Source organism: Leptonychotes weddellii, chromosome 1 (genome assembly GCF_054177405.1).
Source record: "Leptonychotes weddellii isolate Sample4059 chromosome 1, ASM5417740v2, whole genome shotgun sequence".
Taxonomy (NCBI): Eukaryota; Metazoa; Chordata; class Mammalia; order Carnivora; family Phocidae; genus Leptonychotes; species Leptonychotes weddellii.
Window position 1 is genome coordinate 82388247 of NC_138369.1, and position 13919 is coordinate 82402165.

The following is a 13919-nucleotide window of genomic DNA, read 5'->3' on the forward strand; positions in this document are numbered from 1 at the left end:
CAGCCAGATGCAACACAAAGTGAGGACTAACATGAGCCTCAGGCTGGGGGCGGGGGGGGGGGGGGGGGTTAGGGAGGAAGCCATGGCAGTGCTAGGGAGGAAGAGAAAAGTACCTGCTGTCACCTAGGCTTTGATTTGTGCAAAAAGCAATTTATAAGAGATATTTCATCTTTAATAGAGGGTCAAAAAGTCAACCCACATGATTATGTCATTTCCTTACTGACAAAGGCAGAGGTTTTAAAGCACTCTGACATACCCACTGGGTGGGAAAGGAAATGTGATCCAAGATCTTCATTGTGAAACTGTTCCTAATAGCAAAGGATTGGAAACAACACAAATGTCCATCAGTGGTGGACAAGCTAGATAAACAATGGAATACCTGCAAAAGAATGACATTTTCAATGTACAGAAATAGAAAGATCTCCAGAATGTATTAAGTGAGAAAAAACAAAGTGCAGAGCACTGTGGAGGACTGCGCGGCCATTAGGTGAAAGGGAAAGGGAAAAAAATCAACGTGTATCTATCATTGCTTACATTTGCATAAAGCAGGGGATCTCAAACTTCACTGTGCATTAGAACCACCCAGAGGGCCTTTTTAGCCATACTTCAAACAACATCAACCTCGCTTTTATCTGGGGGAGGGATGTGAAAAGTACCCACTTTCCTTGCCCAGAGTGCAACTGCCCAGCTTTCCTGACCCTGGCCGCCCACCAGCCCGACTGGGCCACGGGCGCAGGGCTTCAGACAAAGGCCGGTAAGTGGCCTCTTTCCTGATCACTCCAGCAAACGCCACGAAATTCTTAACCCTCAAGCGGCTGCTTAATGTGAGAAGTTCAAGGCGTTGGAAGGAATCCCGCAAGAACCAAAGAGTTGGGGCCAATAAAGCACGCCCCCCACCCCCATCTCCTCCTTCCTTGGGAGGCGACCTGAAGGTCTGAATGAAGGTGGCCGAGGGCCGGGATAAACCTGGCCCTCCAACAACCCCGGTCCCCGCCCCGCCCCCGCGAAGGGGGAGGAGCGACGGCTGCCAGGGAACCTCCCGCGGGGCTTTGTGCGCGCCTGAAATCCAGCTGTCGCCGTCCTGCAGAGCCCCCTGCCCCCGGAGGGCGCACATTTCCGGGCCGCCCACCCCCCGGATCGCGTCCGGAACCGCTGCGCCCGCAGAGCCCAGAGCTGCTCCTGCCGGCTCCGTGGCCGTCCCGCCCCAATAGCCCCCCGAAATGCCGGTCGACTTCACCGGGTACTGGAAGATGCTGGCCAACGAGAATTTCGAGGAGTACCTGCGCGCCCTCGGTAAGCAGCCGCCCGCGGCGCTCGGCCCCGGGGCGCCCCGCCGGCCAGCGGCTCAGGGACTAGCGGTGGGTTCCCCAGAGCCCTCCCGAGCCCGCCGCCCGCCTGCCTCCGCCGGAGCCAGCCTCCGCTCCCTGCGCCCGTTAGCGAAAGGGCCTCCACCGCCAGGGCTCCGAGGGTGGCCAGCAGGCTGCCAACTGGGAGGGTGGGTGTTGTTAGAGCTAATTAGTGGTAAATATCTGATAGTGGCTCTAGACGTGGATAACTTCATTAGGAAAGCTGGGTTTAGTTTGCTAGTTTTTGTTTTAAAGAGTCAGTGTAAGGGCAGTAAACTTTGTTGCAAGAAAAAAAGAAGAAAAAGAAAGAAAGAGGGAAAGAAAGAGAAAAAGAAAAAAAGAAAAAAGAAAGAAAGAAAGAAAGGCACAGAACTGGCTGCTCGCTAAGACAGCGCTAAGCGAGCAGGGAACCCCAAAGGTCCTGCCCCCCCTCCCCCTGGGAGGAGCTGGCTCCTGGGGCCCCGCTACCTTGGGGACAGTTCTCTGAATTTTCCTGCCAACTCTCTGCCCCTCTCTTCCCTGGCACCCCCTGCAGATGTCAATGTGGCCTTGCGCAAAATCGCCAACTTGCTGAAGCCAGACAAAGAGATCATGCAGGATGGCAACCATATGATCATCCGCACGCTGAGCACTTTCAGGAACTATATCATGGACTTCCAGGTTGGGAAGGAGTTTGAGGAGGATCTGACGGGCATAGATGACCGCAAATGCATGGTGAGGATTTGCATATAGCAGGGCATCTCCTGCCCAGGGGGCCTGACCAAAGGCTGGGCTACTTCATCTGGGAAGGGAGCGAGGGCCCTTGTATTTTAGGGACCAGGGATCTTCACACTGCCAGCCCACAAAGTTGACAGCACGGACTCATCAAGCATACCGCTTTGTCTAAACAGGATAATAATGGTTATGAAAGCTGCAGTTTGTTGAGTCTCTGCTCAGGCACTGAGCCAGGTGCTTTATACATTCAACTTCACCTAATCCTCACAACAACCTGTGAGGGAGGTTTGAGTATGCCCATTTTACAGATGAGGAAACAGTCTCAAAGAGATGAGTAACATGCCCAGAAGAGCACTGTGAGGGAGGGGCTGGGCTGGAACTCCCCACAAGTCTGTTGACTCTGTTCGCCTCTGGCTGTAACACCGGGGCATAATGGAGGAAGGAAAGAAGAAACACAGTGAACCCTTTTCAAGTGTAAAACTTTCTAGCTGCTCTAGCATGAAGCCACTCTGGGAAGCAGGGGACATCACGATCTCCCAGAAGCCTCTGACCTGCCCCACCTCGTCCCCAGACTGAGACCTGGCTCCTGGCCGTCCCCTGCCCTGCCCTGCCCTCCACTGCCCACTGAGCTGCCTTGGAACTTTGCAGCCAATCCCTACTCAGCGGGTCTGTGCCTCTGCAGCCGGGGCTAGAGGAAGCCTTCCTGCAGGAGGGGGAGGGAAGGCAGCAGCGCATCCCCCAGGGCGGGAAGCTGATGACCCGGAGACCCCAATTAGCGTTTCCACAGCAAACTCTGGAAGGTCAGCCCCAAGTCTCCACCAACATTCTCGGGTCACTGGAAGGTCAGGGTGCTCCCGGAATCCCTTTCACAGTCTTGGCTCCAGAGCTAGTGTATGCTCACCCCCAGGCAGCTGCCTTCTCTCCTCCCCCTCCGGCCATTTACCTAAGGTCTGCTGTGTGTCCTACAACCATGCCAGTTATTTTACACGCAGCCCAGTGAGGGAGAGATTCAGGACCCCATAATATGCAGTGGCCAAGGCTCCGAGAGGGGAAGAGACTTGCAAGAGATGGGATTTGAACCCTAGGCCTTTGGACTTTGAAGTCCATCCTCCTACTCTCAGCCAGGCGCCTCTCTGCTGGTCGCCTTTGCAGAGCCCAGATGGTGGAAGTTTGCTGCGACTATGGTTGAAGGGGTGCCAGTGGGTGAGGATAAGGAACCCCAGGCCTGGACTCCTCACCACCCCCTTGTTGATTCATCTGACAGGAGTCAGGAATCAGTGTCTGAGTCTGCTGTTTGGAATGATGGCAGAAGAGGGGGTAGCCAGCAGGGAGTGTCTTTGGAGAAGCCAGTATGATTGTAGAAACCTGTCAGCTTGTGCCTTTAAAGGACCTAAGGCCTCGGAATCCTCAGAGGGGCTCACAGTGGGAAAGGAGAGCAAACAGACAGCGTCTGCCTTGGCAAGGTGGGGCCCTGCCTTTCAGATCACTGCCCGGGATCTGCTCCCTGGCCTGCTGCATGCAACTGCACTATGAGGACACTCCTTGTCGCCAGCTCACTCTTAGGGTGCTCACAGAGCACATCAGACACTCCTATTTGTTTTGGGTCACTGCAACCTCTGGAATGTGCTGGCTTGTACTTACTTGGCTAATCATCTTCCGTCTTGCATTCCCTGCGTCATCCGATAATGTGTGAAACATGAATTGATCACCTAGTAATACGAGCTGGTGCTCATTAGTGCTGACTATGCAACATGTCGTGTTACTATTTTATTTCAACTCACTATTCACGGTACTGTTTTCAACCCCATTTTACAGATAAGAAAACCAAGGCAGGATTTTTCATTGTGAGATGTTTGGGAGGTTAAGTAAGTGGCCAAGGGAGGATTTGCATTTTGTCAGCTCCAGAGTCCCTGCCGTTCCCCACGGCCCTGGACCCACCGCTTTCCTCCCACGCTCATCACTACACCAGGCACAGGGACGTGGAGGAGAATGTTGCAATCCCTGATGTCCAGGAGCTCACAGTCTTTGTGGTGGAGACAGACACACAAACTGTCAGAACATAGTGTGATCAGGGGTGACAAAGGGAAGTACCCAGAGGAGGGGATCCCAGAAGGACTTCTGGAGGAGGTGACTTCCACACAAGACAAAAGGGATAGAAGGGAGGGTTTCAGACACAAAGGAAGGGGCACATGGCCGCCTTCTTTTCTCAGCCCAGCAGAAGGACATTAGGACAACCCAGGTGACCAGATCGGGGAGCCCAGCAGCTGGGCAAACCAGATGGGATTGGACTAGGCCTCATGGTCACCTTTGCTGTCGCAGGACTCAGGGCGGCCCCCTCTCAGGTATACGGCACTCACGTACCTTGCTGTTGTTGTTGGGGGGGATGGACGGCCCCCCTGCTCCGGCCTCCCCTTGGCCTTTCACATTGCAGAGAAGCCCTTCTTCTTGGGGCTGCCAACTGGATGGAGGCCTACAGGGAAGAGCATGGCCAGGGGAGGGTGTAGGAGAATAGAATTACAGCAACTGTCCGGCTCGAGGCTTGCAAATGCAGAGGAGCTGCCTGCCTAGAGGCCACCTTGGCTGAGGTGTGTGGGGCCCGTGGGGGTCTTGGGCAAGGTGGTTGCCAGAGGTAACTTTCACCACTGCCCCTTCTGCTCCACACGATCTGCACCTACCTGCCAGGAGCAGCATCCAGGAAGAGGCCAATCTGTTCTCAGCATCAGGCTGGCTTCATTCTGAGCTTCCTCACAAGGGTCTCGTTTCTCACCTGGGATCATTCGTTCATCTGTGTTGTTCATCCCTTTCTTGGTCCCACAAGCATTTCATGGTGCTTACTCTATCTTGGCAGCCCCTGTGTTACTGAGATGAACTGCACAAGATTCCTGGCCTCATAGAGCTCAGGGCAGCGGGGAGGCCAGCCACGCAGTGATTGCTGTGTGGATGGGGGCAGGTCAGCCGGAGGAGGACCCCCTATTGGGTCTGGGAGGTCCGGGAAGGTTCCTACAGGAAGTAGTCTGAACAGCGGCTTGAAGGATAGACAGGAAACAGCCAGGCAAACCGAAAGGGGACAAGAGGAAGGCCAAGGCCAAGAGAAGAGCAGTTGGTAAATGCTATTTCAGACCTGTCCCACCCCAGGCTCTGGGTTCAGCCCTGGGGACCCAGAGGCAGCAAGGCCTCCGGAGCACCCAGGCCCATGGAGGAGCCAGATGCATCTTCAGGCCATTTTCTTCAGTGAGGGAAGCCCAGGGGGCTGAGGACCACCACGGTGTGGAGGGGTGAGGAAGCAGTGGTCATCAAAGTTGCCCGGCTGAGGGGACCTTGAAAGACCAGTAAGAATTAGGGCAGACGTGGAAAAGGGATAGAGCATTCCAGGCCGAGGGAACCATAAGGACAAAGGCCCAGGGGTCAGAAAAGGCCCGGTTGGGAGAGGGTTTCAGAGGGGAGAGAGGGGCAGTCCACAAAGACTGGAGTGCAAGATGTGGCCGGGGAAGATGGGAGTGATGAGGACCCAGCAGGGAGCCTAGATGCAGCTCTGACTGGCTACAGGGACCCCTTGCCAGGAGGCACACAGTCAGACTGACACCCTTCCCCAAAGGGCCCAGGGGCTTGCTGGCTCAATGACCTCTGGTTCTGCCTCCTTCTGTGTGAACAATGTCTGTGCTCTAGAACTGCGGCCTGCAGATGTGTTTTGTTTGGCCTGCACAATGTTTGAAAAATTTCAGAGCCAGTTGCCAAAGATTGCCAGAGATTGTGAGATTTCATAGAAAAATCCGTATTTCTGGCTGTTCTAACCAACCAAGTCAAGATTGCTGAAAACACTGGGTGCCCATTTCTTCCACCCTGGGTGCTGTGTGGGCCCCCGGGACACTGTCACAGTGCTCCCTTTAGATGAGACATTCTCCAGCTCGCCACAGGCCTCACCCCACCCCGTTACCTGAGGTCAAGCGGCCAGATGTCTTTGTTTGCCCTGTGGGTTCCTTAGAGTGGCGGTTCCCGAAGCGCGGACCTGCAGCAGCAGCACAAGAATTAGGGAGAGACATAAATTCTCTAGCCATAGCCCTGGCCTACTGAATCAGATCCTCTGGCCGTGGGGCCAGCGGTCTGGGGTTCAATGAGCGCGCCCCACGGCTCTGATGCCGCTGAAGCTTTAGAACCACTGCTCTGGAGGAAAGAACCACCTCTGTGTACCTGCATCTCCATAAACAGTGGGAAAACTAGAACGTCAGCTGCAGAGGGCCACGGGCCACTGGTTGGTTGGGTCCAGCCATCTGCCCCCCATGGACATTGCCATCCGTGCCCAGAGCCACCGGGGAGTGGCTCTCCGTTCTCCCACCAGGCCGAGGGCTGGAGGACGCAGATCTGTGTGGCCGGGATCACACAGCTCACATTTCCCGGTCTGTTCCCGGTCCGTTTGACGTGACCCGCAAGCAGCAGGGGCTGTCATTTTGGTGGAAATGTGTAAGGCCCGCGTGTGGCTTTGTTCTGCGCTGCCTCCTGCACGTCTTTATCCACAGAAAGGAAACCTCCAGCCCGGTCTGAAACCAATATCATGTATTAAACCTAGCCCATGGAGCTTTGGCAAGGTGGGGGAGCCAGAATGAGGAAGGTGCCCCTCAACTTCAGGTAGTGTTCCCCACTCCTGGGCCCAGGAATCCCTTGGAATGAGGACTGATCAGGTTCCTTGTCCCCGGCTGTCCCCAGCAGGAGCTGCATTTGTGGTAGAAGGCAGCCTTGGTCAGCAATCACAGCCGGGAGCCCCACTCCGCGCGGTGGCGACAAAAAAGCCATTTGTCATCCCACCGGGGACACTGGGTCAGGCTTGCCCTGGAGGGGGCACCTTTGTTCATGTGGGAGCCTGGCGCCTCCTCCTGTTGATGTGGCTTCTTCTTCAGATCCAGCTGTGAACTCAGGATAACCCCTTGCACAGAGCCTCCCTTCCGCTCTCCCAGCCCTCCACCCCTCCGTTGCTTTCTTTGTTTTTATTGTAAAAGGAAAAAAAGAATTCAAATAGCCCAGGAGAGAGTGGACTGCAGAGGAAAGGGTCCCTTCCCCCACTTGGCCTCATTCCCGCTCCCCAGAGGTTATCTCTGCTACTGTGTCTGTGGATCTGTCGGAAATTGTCCTCGAATATAGAAGCTGTCTATCTATTGATCAGTTAAAAAAAAGCGGGGGAGAGAAAGAAATCCACTCCTTGGTGTGTTGTTTTCTCACTCAATGCTACTTCTTGGGCATCTTTCCATATCAGTGTTTATAGATTTTCTGAATTCTCTCTCCTTTAACCATGTGTTTCCTCCGCTTCCTGCCCTGACTTCCTTCCTTCCATGCAACCATCCATCCATCCATCCCCCCATGCATCCATCTAATTATATATGGTAATGCATGAAACCCACCAAATTGCTATTAACACTTTGGTTTAAATTCTTGCCGGCTTTCTGATCCTGTTCTTGACTCATTAATGGATTTTTTCTGGTTCATATTTTAAAAGAAAACAGATGGCAGAATTAACTCCCTGGGCCACCAAGCTATGAATGCCCTCAGATTTGGGAGCCTCCTGACTCCTTTCCAAGATGGAAACATGGGGTCTCTTTCATGTCTTCGCTAAAGTTCCCTGACCTTTGAAATCGGTGTCAGCAGCATGCTTTTGAGGATTACAAAAAGAAGAATTAAAGCAACCCAAATAAAATGCCCAAAGTAGCTTTCAAGAATCACACTGTTGTGTTAGGTTTGTTTTTTGTTAGGCAGGAACAAAGGGAAATAACATGCACTAAATCCTTACCAAGCGCCAGGCCTGCATCAGAGATTTTAGCACTTTTCCTCTTTTGGTCTCCACAGCAAATGCTGTTCTGTAAGTGTCTTTGTGCCCATTTTGGTGATGAGTCTCTGAGGCTCAGAGAGATGAAGAGCCTTTTTAGCCCCGGGTCACCCAGCCAGCTGGTGGCAGAGGAAGGATTCTAACTGGTCTATTTCTAAAGCTCTCTATTACAAGGTGTCCCGCCCAGCTCAGCTGAGGGCCAGCACCTTAGGTCCTTGTGAGCCCAGCACCACCTGGAGGCGAGCATAGAGTGCTGACAAGGCCTGAGGTGTGGAGAGGAGTGCTGGTATTAGAGTCTGGGTTTGAATCCTCCTCCATTACCCAACTGACAGTGACCTTAAATGATTGGACACACTGCCTCTGTCTTCACGTCTGTGAAATGGGCATCATGGTTGCTGCTCTGCCTGCTCACAAGGCAAATTCTGAGGACCATGGAGATAGTCCAGGGGACAGCGCCTTGTGAAGCCACGATACTGTGCGCAATAAGAGGCCAAAAGCCCTTCCGATGCCCTAGACTGGGGGCAAAGTAATCACTTATGATGGCCAGGTGGCAGTTGGGGCAGCTGCCGCTGTTTCTTTTTCTGACCGACATTGCCTGCACCCACCCAAAGAAGCACCTCCTGTTCTGCTGGGAGTTACACCCCCACTCCCCTTGTGGAGTCTGAAGGAGCTGCCAATCACGGTACAGTGTCTCTCGAGGGATGAGCACCTTAAACCAGGGTGATGACAGGTCCCATGACCTGTCACATGATTGTACATGTGACCTCATCTCACCCTTTCCTGGGATTTAATTTAGGGACCCTGGCAGAGAGCTGGGTTCTAGTCCCTCTCAAGTTCATCAGCTGGCGGGATGTAGAGTGCCATGCCCACCCCCACGGCTGCATGGAGAAATCCAGCAGGAGGGAAAGAGAAGATGAGGCCAGCAGAGAAGCAGAAATGAGAGAGAGAGAGAGAGAGAGAAACTGCAATGCTGGGGGTTTGGTGGAGCCCCTGACATGAGCCCATCTCCAAGACTTTCCATGTGCGTGAGCCAGCTAGCGCATTCCCTTTCTTTTGCCTTCAGCTATTTGAACTGGTTTCCCGTCTCTTGCATCTAAAAACATCCTCAGAACTTCTGAGTCCACAGATCGTGGTTTAAGAACCGCAACAATAGTTAGAGCCGTAGTTCTCAAACTTGAGCTGCCCACGCCCCTAGGTTTCCAATTCCGGAGGTCTGGAGTGGACCCAAGAATGGGTTTTTCTGTTGAGTTCCCAGATGATGCTGATGCTGCTGGTTCAAAGACCATGCTTTTGATAACTACTAAGAAAGAAAAATGAGGATGTGGGCTGGCCCGTGCCCGGGATCCTGTGATGTGCTGCTCATGATTCAGCGTAATAAGCCTGTGCTGGGGTTCCGGGTGTCTGGTTCTGGGGGCTGAATGAGAGTCGAGAGAAGTGGTTCAGTCCCTGCAGATGGAGTCTTCTTGGGGATGCCAAACTTGCAGCAGCCCACGATGGTCTGCAACTGGGCTCCAAGGAGATGACACCAGTGGTTTGTGCAGTGTGCGCAGCAGGCACCAGGAGCGTGTGGGCAAGTATGGGCCACGACCGAGCACTTAGGACCTCTGGCTTTGAGATGAACCTGGATTTGAATCTTGGGTCCACCTTCCAGCTGTGTTTCCTCATCTGTAAAAATGAGCCGGGGTAGCAGTACGGATGGGATTGTTATGAAAATTCCGTGTGGTGGCGAATTATTTCATTTTTTCTATTGCTGTGTAACAAACCACTCCAAAACGTAGTGCTCCCAAACTCCAAGCAATAGCAGTGGTTTATTTTGTTCATGAATCTCCAATTTGGGCAGAGCCCAAAGCGGGTGGCTGATCCTTGCTGCATGTCCTGCCAGCAGGGAGCTGGGGGTCCCTGTTCCTTATGGCCTTCACACTCACTGTCTCCTGGCTGCTTGCGCTTCCTCAGATCATGGCATCTGGGTCCCAAGAATGACAGGGCCAAGAGAACAAGGCAAAAGGGTGTGACACTGTGGTGATCTGCCTAGCTTCCAAAGTCATATAGCCATATTTTGCCGTATTCTGTTGGTTAAAGCAGTCGCAGGGCATGGAACCAGAAGAGGTGAGTGGGCAGGACACCCCCTCTCCCCTCCCCTCCAGCCATCTGGAGGCTGTAAGCTGAGGGCTGTCTTCCGGGCCCCTTTGCCCCATGGAAGGCTTCTCTGGTAATCGGCCCCTGCAACTCAGGTCCAATTGCCAACCTTTCACATGGGCTTGGGTATTTCTTCATATTTGACTTAAGTTGATTGAGAACTCTGACAGCAAGCATTGTGCCTGGTTCACAATAACTTCCTCCCTGGGAAGCATTTTTGTAGCTATCTCTGTTGTACAGATTGAGTTGTGCTAGGGCATGCGTGAACACACACACACACACACACCCGCCCTCGCCCTCCAAACAGGAACCCCAGGGCTCTGTCATGCTGCCTGAAATTCCAATACTAGAGCACATTTATTTTGGCTAAATATCCCATGACTTTTCTAGGTGTTTTTTTTTTTTTTTAAGATCTTATTTATTTATTTGTCAGAGAGAAAGAGAGCAGAGGCAGAGGGGAGCAGCAGGCAGAGGGAGAGGGAGAAGCAGGCTCCCCACTGAGCAGGGAGACCAATGTGGGGCTCGATCCCGGGACCCTGGAATCATGACCTGAGCCGAAGGCAGACGCTTAACGACTGAGCCACCCAGGCACCCATAGGTATTTCCTTTAATAAGCAAATACCTTAGAGTGCTAGTTGTCTTTAATACAGGGGTATTAATGAGTCTGTCCTTCCTTGCCCCCTGCTCCCCTTCTTTCTTTCCTGACCTGAGTGTCCAAGGACAGCAGAGGAGACTCTGGGGAAGAGCTGTATAAACAAGATGGACATGGAAGGTGTATAAACCAGGGGTGGAGGATACTCCAGGCTGCAAAAACCCACCTTGACCAGCCTTAACAACATAACTGGCTCTGCACTCAGAAAATGAGGGGGGAGAAATCCCGTCTGCCGGTGCACAACGAGTCAGAAAAATCATTTTGCTCTTTGGCTCAGAGATCCCACTTCTGTGATTATATTCCAGGAGAATCATTCAAAAGAAAGGAAAAAAAAAGCTACATGTATTTGTACGAAGCTATTTGTTGTAGCTGTGTGGTAATAAGCCTCACCAACCCACATAGAAGCGCAGGCCACCGTCCAGGGGCCTCCAGGGGGCAGGCTCTGCCCTAGCACTTTACATATATTATTTAATCCCCCAACAATCCTGGAGAGGAGGTGCTACTCTCATTTTACAGACGGGGACCCTCAGGTGCCGCCCAGGGTCACACTGCTGGTTAACCATAGCCCTGGGTTTCAACTTCACATCTCTCTGACCCTGACCCTGCGTGGTTGACAGAGCTGGCTGCCTCCTGCTGGTGTGGCCAAGTGCCACATAACCACAGGTGGCTAGAGTGACTGTGGCTTTTTAATTCCATAGACCGCTACGTAGCCACATAAATGATCACTGTGAGGATAAATGAAAAGTGTTTATGGGCAACCACTCAACAAGTTCCATAGATTCTGCTTCTTAGCCTCTCTTTCCTCTTCCCCCTTCCGCCACCCCCACAGCTCTGAATATCTCATGCCAGTAACAATAATAACAATAGTAATAATAATAAACCCCTGTTGAGTTTACTCCTATGCACTAGGCTCAGCATTTTCCATGAATTATTTCTGCACATGGATCTCCCATCCACCATCCTCAATACTTCAGCCCATCCTTCACATTCTAAAAAGGGAATCTGACCAGATCGCTCCCTAGCCTAACCCCCAGGGGCTCCCCAGTGCTGACAGGCCAAGGCCAGAGGGGGCTCAGGCTTTTGAGGACATGTCCATGCTGCCTCTCCAGCTCCATTCCCTACCTCACTCCTTATCCTTGTCGCCCCCCACCCCCACCACCACCACGTGCAGGTGGCTTCACTTGCCATCCACCTTTGCACCTCTCTGCTCACTTCCTTGGGATAAGTCTCCTGCTTCCTCCCCTGGCCGAATAAATACCCATGGTCAAGATGAGCCCGGGCTCAACTGTTCCACCAATCTTGTCCTGACCCCCCATCCCACTGTCCCTCTCTGCAGCCATTGTTCCCAGGGCACCTGTGACCCTTGTTCATGCATTCGAGATGCTAGACAGGGGGCCCACACTTTGCATGTTCAATGCCTAGCACAGAGGGCTCCAGTGTGTTTGTCAAATGAGTGTTAAATAAAAATAGCAGGACCTCAAACAATATAAATGGTAGATCCTATCACTGCAAGATCCATTTGCCATTTTATAACGTTTGTTGGGTGTTTCCCATGTGCTAAGAATTCTAGGCACTTTCCATGCGCGAATTCTTTTAATCCTCACAACTCTGTAACAAGATGGCAGAATTCTTCCTATGTTGTACATGGAATGAATGAAAGGCAGAACAGGGATCAGTGGTCTGAGATGAGGTAATTGGTGGAGCCAGAATCTGGATCCTGGCCATCTGACTCCAGATTGTTGTCAGAGGGGAGTGGCATCCTTGTTCTGTTAAGAGTCACAGCTCTGGAAGAATTTCTCTGTGAGGCTTTTGAAATCTCACAGGCAGTGACCCCAGTGAAGTAGTGGTGTCATGGGATGGAACTGTCAGGGGCAGAGGAGCGGGGTCTGCTTTGCATCTCGTTCCCCTCCGCGGTGGAGGCTGTCCACGGCCCAACTCCCTCTGAGGTGGGGCTGAGTCATAACCGGTTTGGAGTCCCATCTACACCACTTACAAACTGGGTGGCCTTAAACAAGTTATTTCACCTCTCCGTGTCTCTCCTTGTCTGTGAAATGGGGATGATTATAAAGTCAGGAATACCTACTACTTCATGGTGAGGATTAGAGGCGAGAAAGTCTGCAATCGTCTAGTCCATCAGTAGGAGCTGGTACTATTAATTCTCTCCTCCTGTAAACTTTGTCCTCCAGAAGACAAACTCTGGAGGTGGTGACGTGCGTGGGAAGGACACCCGGCCATCCAGAGAAGAGCTACCAGAGTTACGTGAGCGGAGGCGGGCCTGCAAGGGCATGTGCCTCTCCACGGTCATAGAGAACACGGCACAGTTCCACATGAGCCCTGTGACCTTCTCCAGCCCCATTTCCCTCCTCCCCATCCAGAACGTTGGCCTCGCCTTGACACTCATTTGACAAACACATTGGAGCCCTCTGTGCTAGGCATTGGACATGCAAAGTGTGGGCTCCCCCTTTCTAGCATCTCAGATGCAAGGCCAGCCGCAGAGGGAACTATTGTCTGTGTCCGACACTGAAATGGGTCCTTGCAACCCCTTGTGTCATTTCATCCTGTTGGCTCTTGCTCTGTGGCAGGACTCACCAGCCCCACTTTGCAGATGAAAACATGCAGGCTCAGAAGGTGGGGTACACTGCTCAGGGTCTCCCTGCTGGAAAGATATAGGGATGGATTGGGGCTCAGGCCTGCATCTCTCCAAGGCTGTCATTGGGCCCCCCGAATGCCCAGCTCAGGCAGGCAAGCCATGGTCCCCTGGTGGGGCCAGCCCCAGCCCCACAGCCTGCCAGGCACTGTCTGGCAGCAAAAGCATCCATGGCAGCAAGGTGCTCATGTGGGAACAGTGGGCAGGCTGTGGGTTCAGAGTTGGGCCGAAGTGGGTTGAAACCATGACTGTACTCTTCCTGGCTAGTGTGGCCCTGGGTATGATGACTAAGTGCTCCAGGACTCAGAAGCACACCGTGGCTAACCCATTTCTATAAGGCTAATCTATGGAAGAATAAACAGCTACATTGCCTGGGATAGTTTGTCTAAAAAAAAAAAAAAAAGTATTCATTGCCCGAAAAATTATAAGAGTGCCCCTAGAATGTTTTCTGCCACTTGTTCATTCATTCTACAGCTGGTAATATGCATTTTCTCTGCTGTAGATTCCAAGGTGGGGGTTGGTATCCTGCAGTGAATAAAAGGATCCCAGACCCCAAAGAGCTCTCAGTCGAGAGATCCTGACCTGCTGACGACTCATCCTCAGTTACTGAGC

General features: G+C 52.6%; 1 protein-coding gene across 1 annotated transcript in view; it reads left to right on the forward strand.

The window, feature by feature from the left end:
* Positions 1-1007: 1007 nt before the first annotated feature.
* RBP1 (retinol binding protein 1) overlaps positions 1008-13919 on the forward strand; it is a 24310-nt gene continuing 11398 nt past the window's right edge. Inside the window, exons 1-2 of the mRNA XM_006734194.3 lie at positions 1008-1293; positions 1882-2060. Of these exons, the coding sequence (XP_006734257.1) occupies positions 1221-1293; positions 1882-2060 (252 nt within the window). The 5' untranslated portion in view covers positions 1008-1220. The remainder of the gene's footprint in view (positions 1294-1881; positions 2061-13919) is intronic.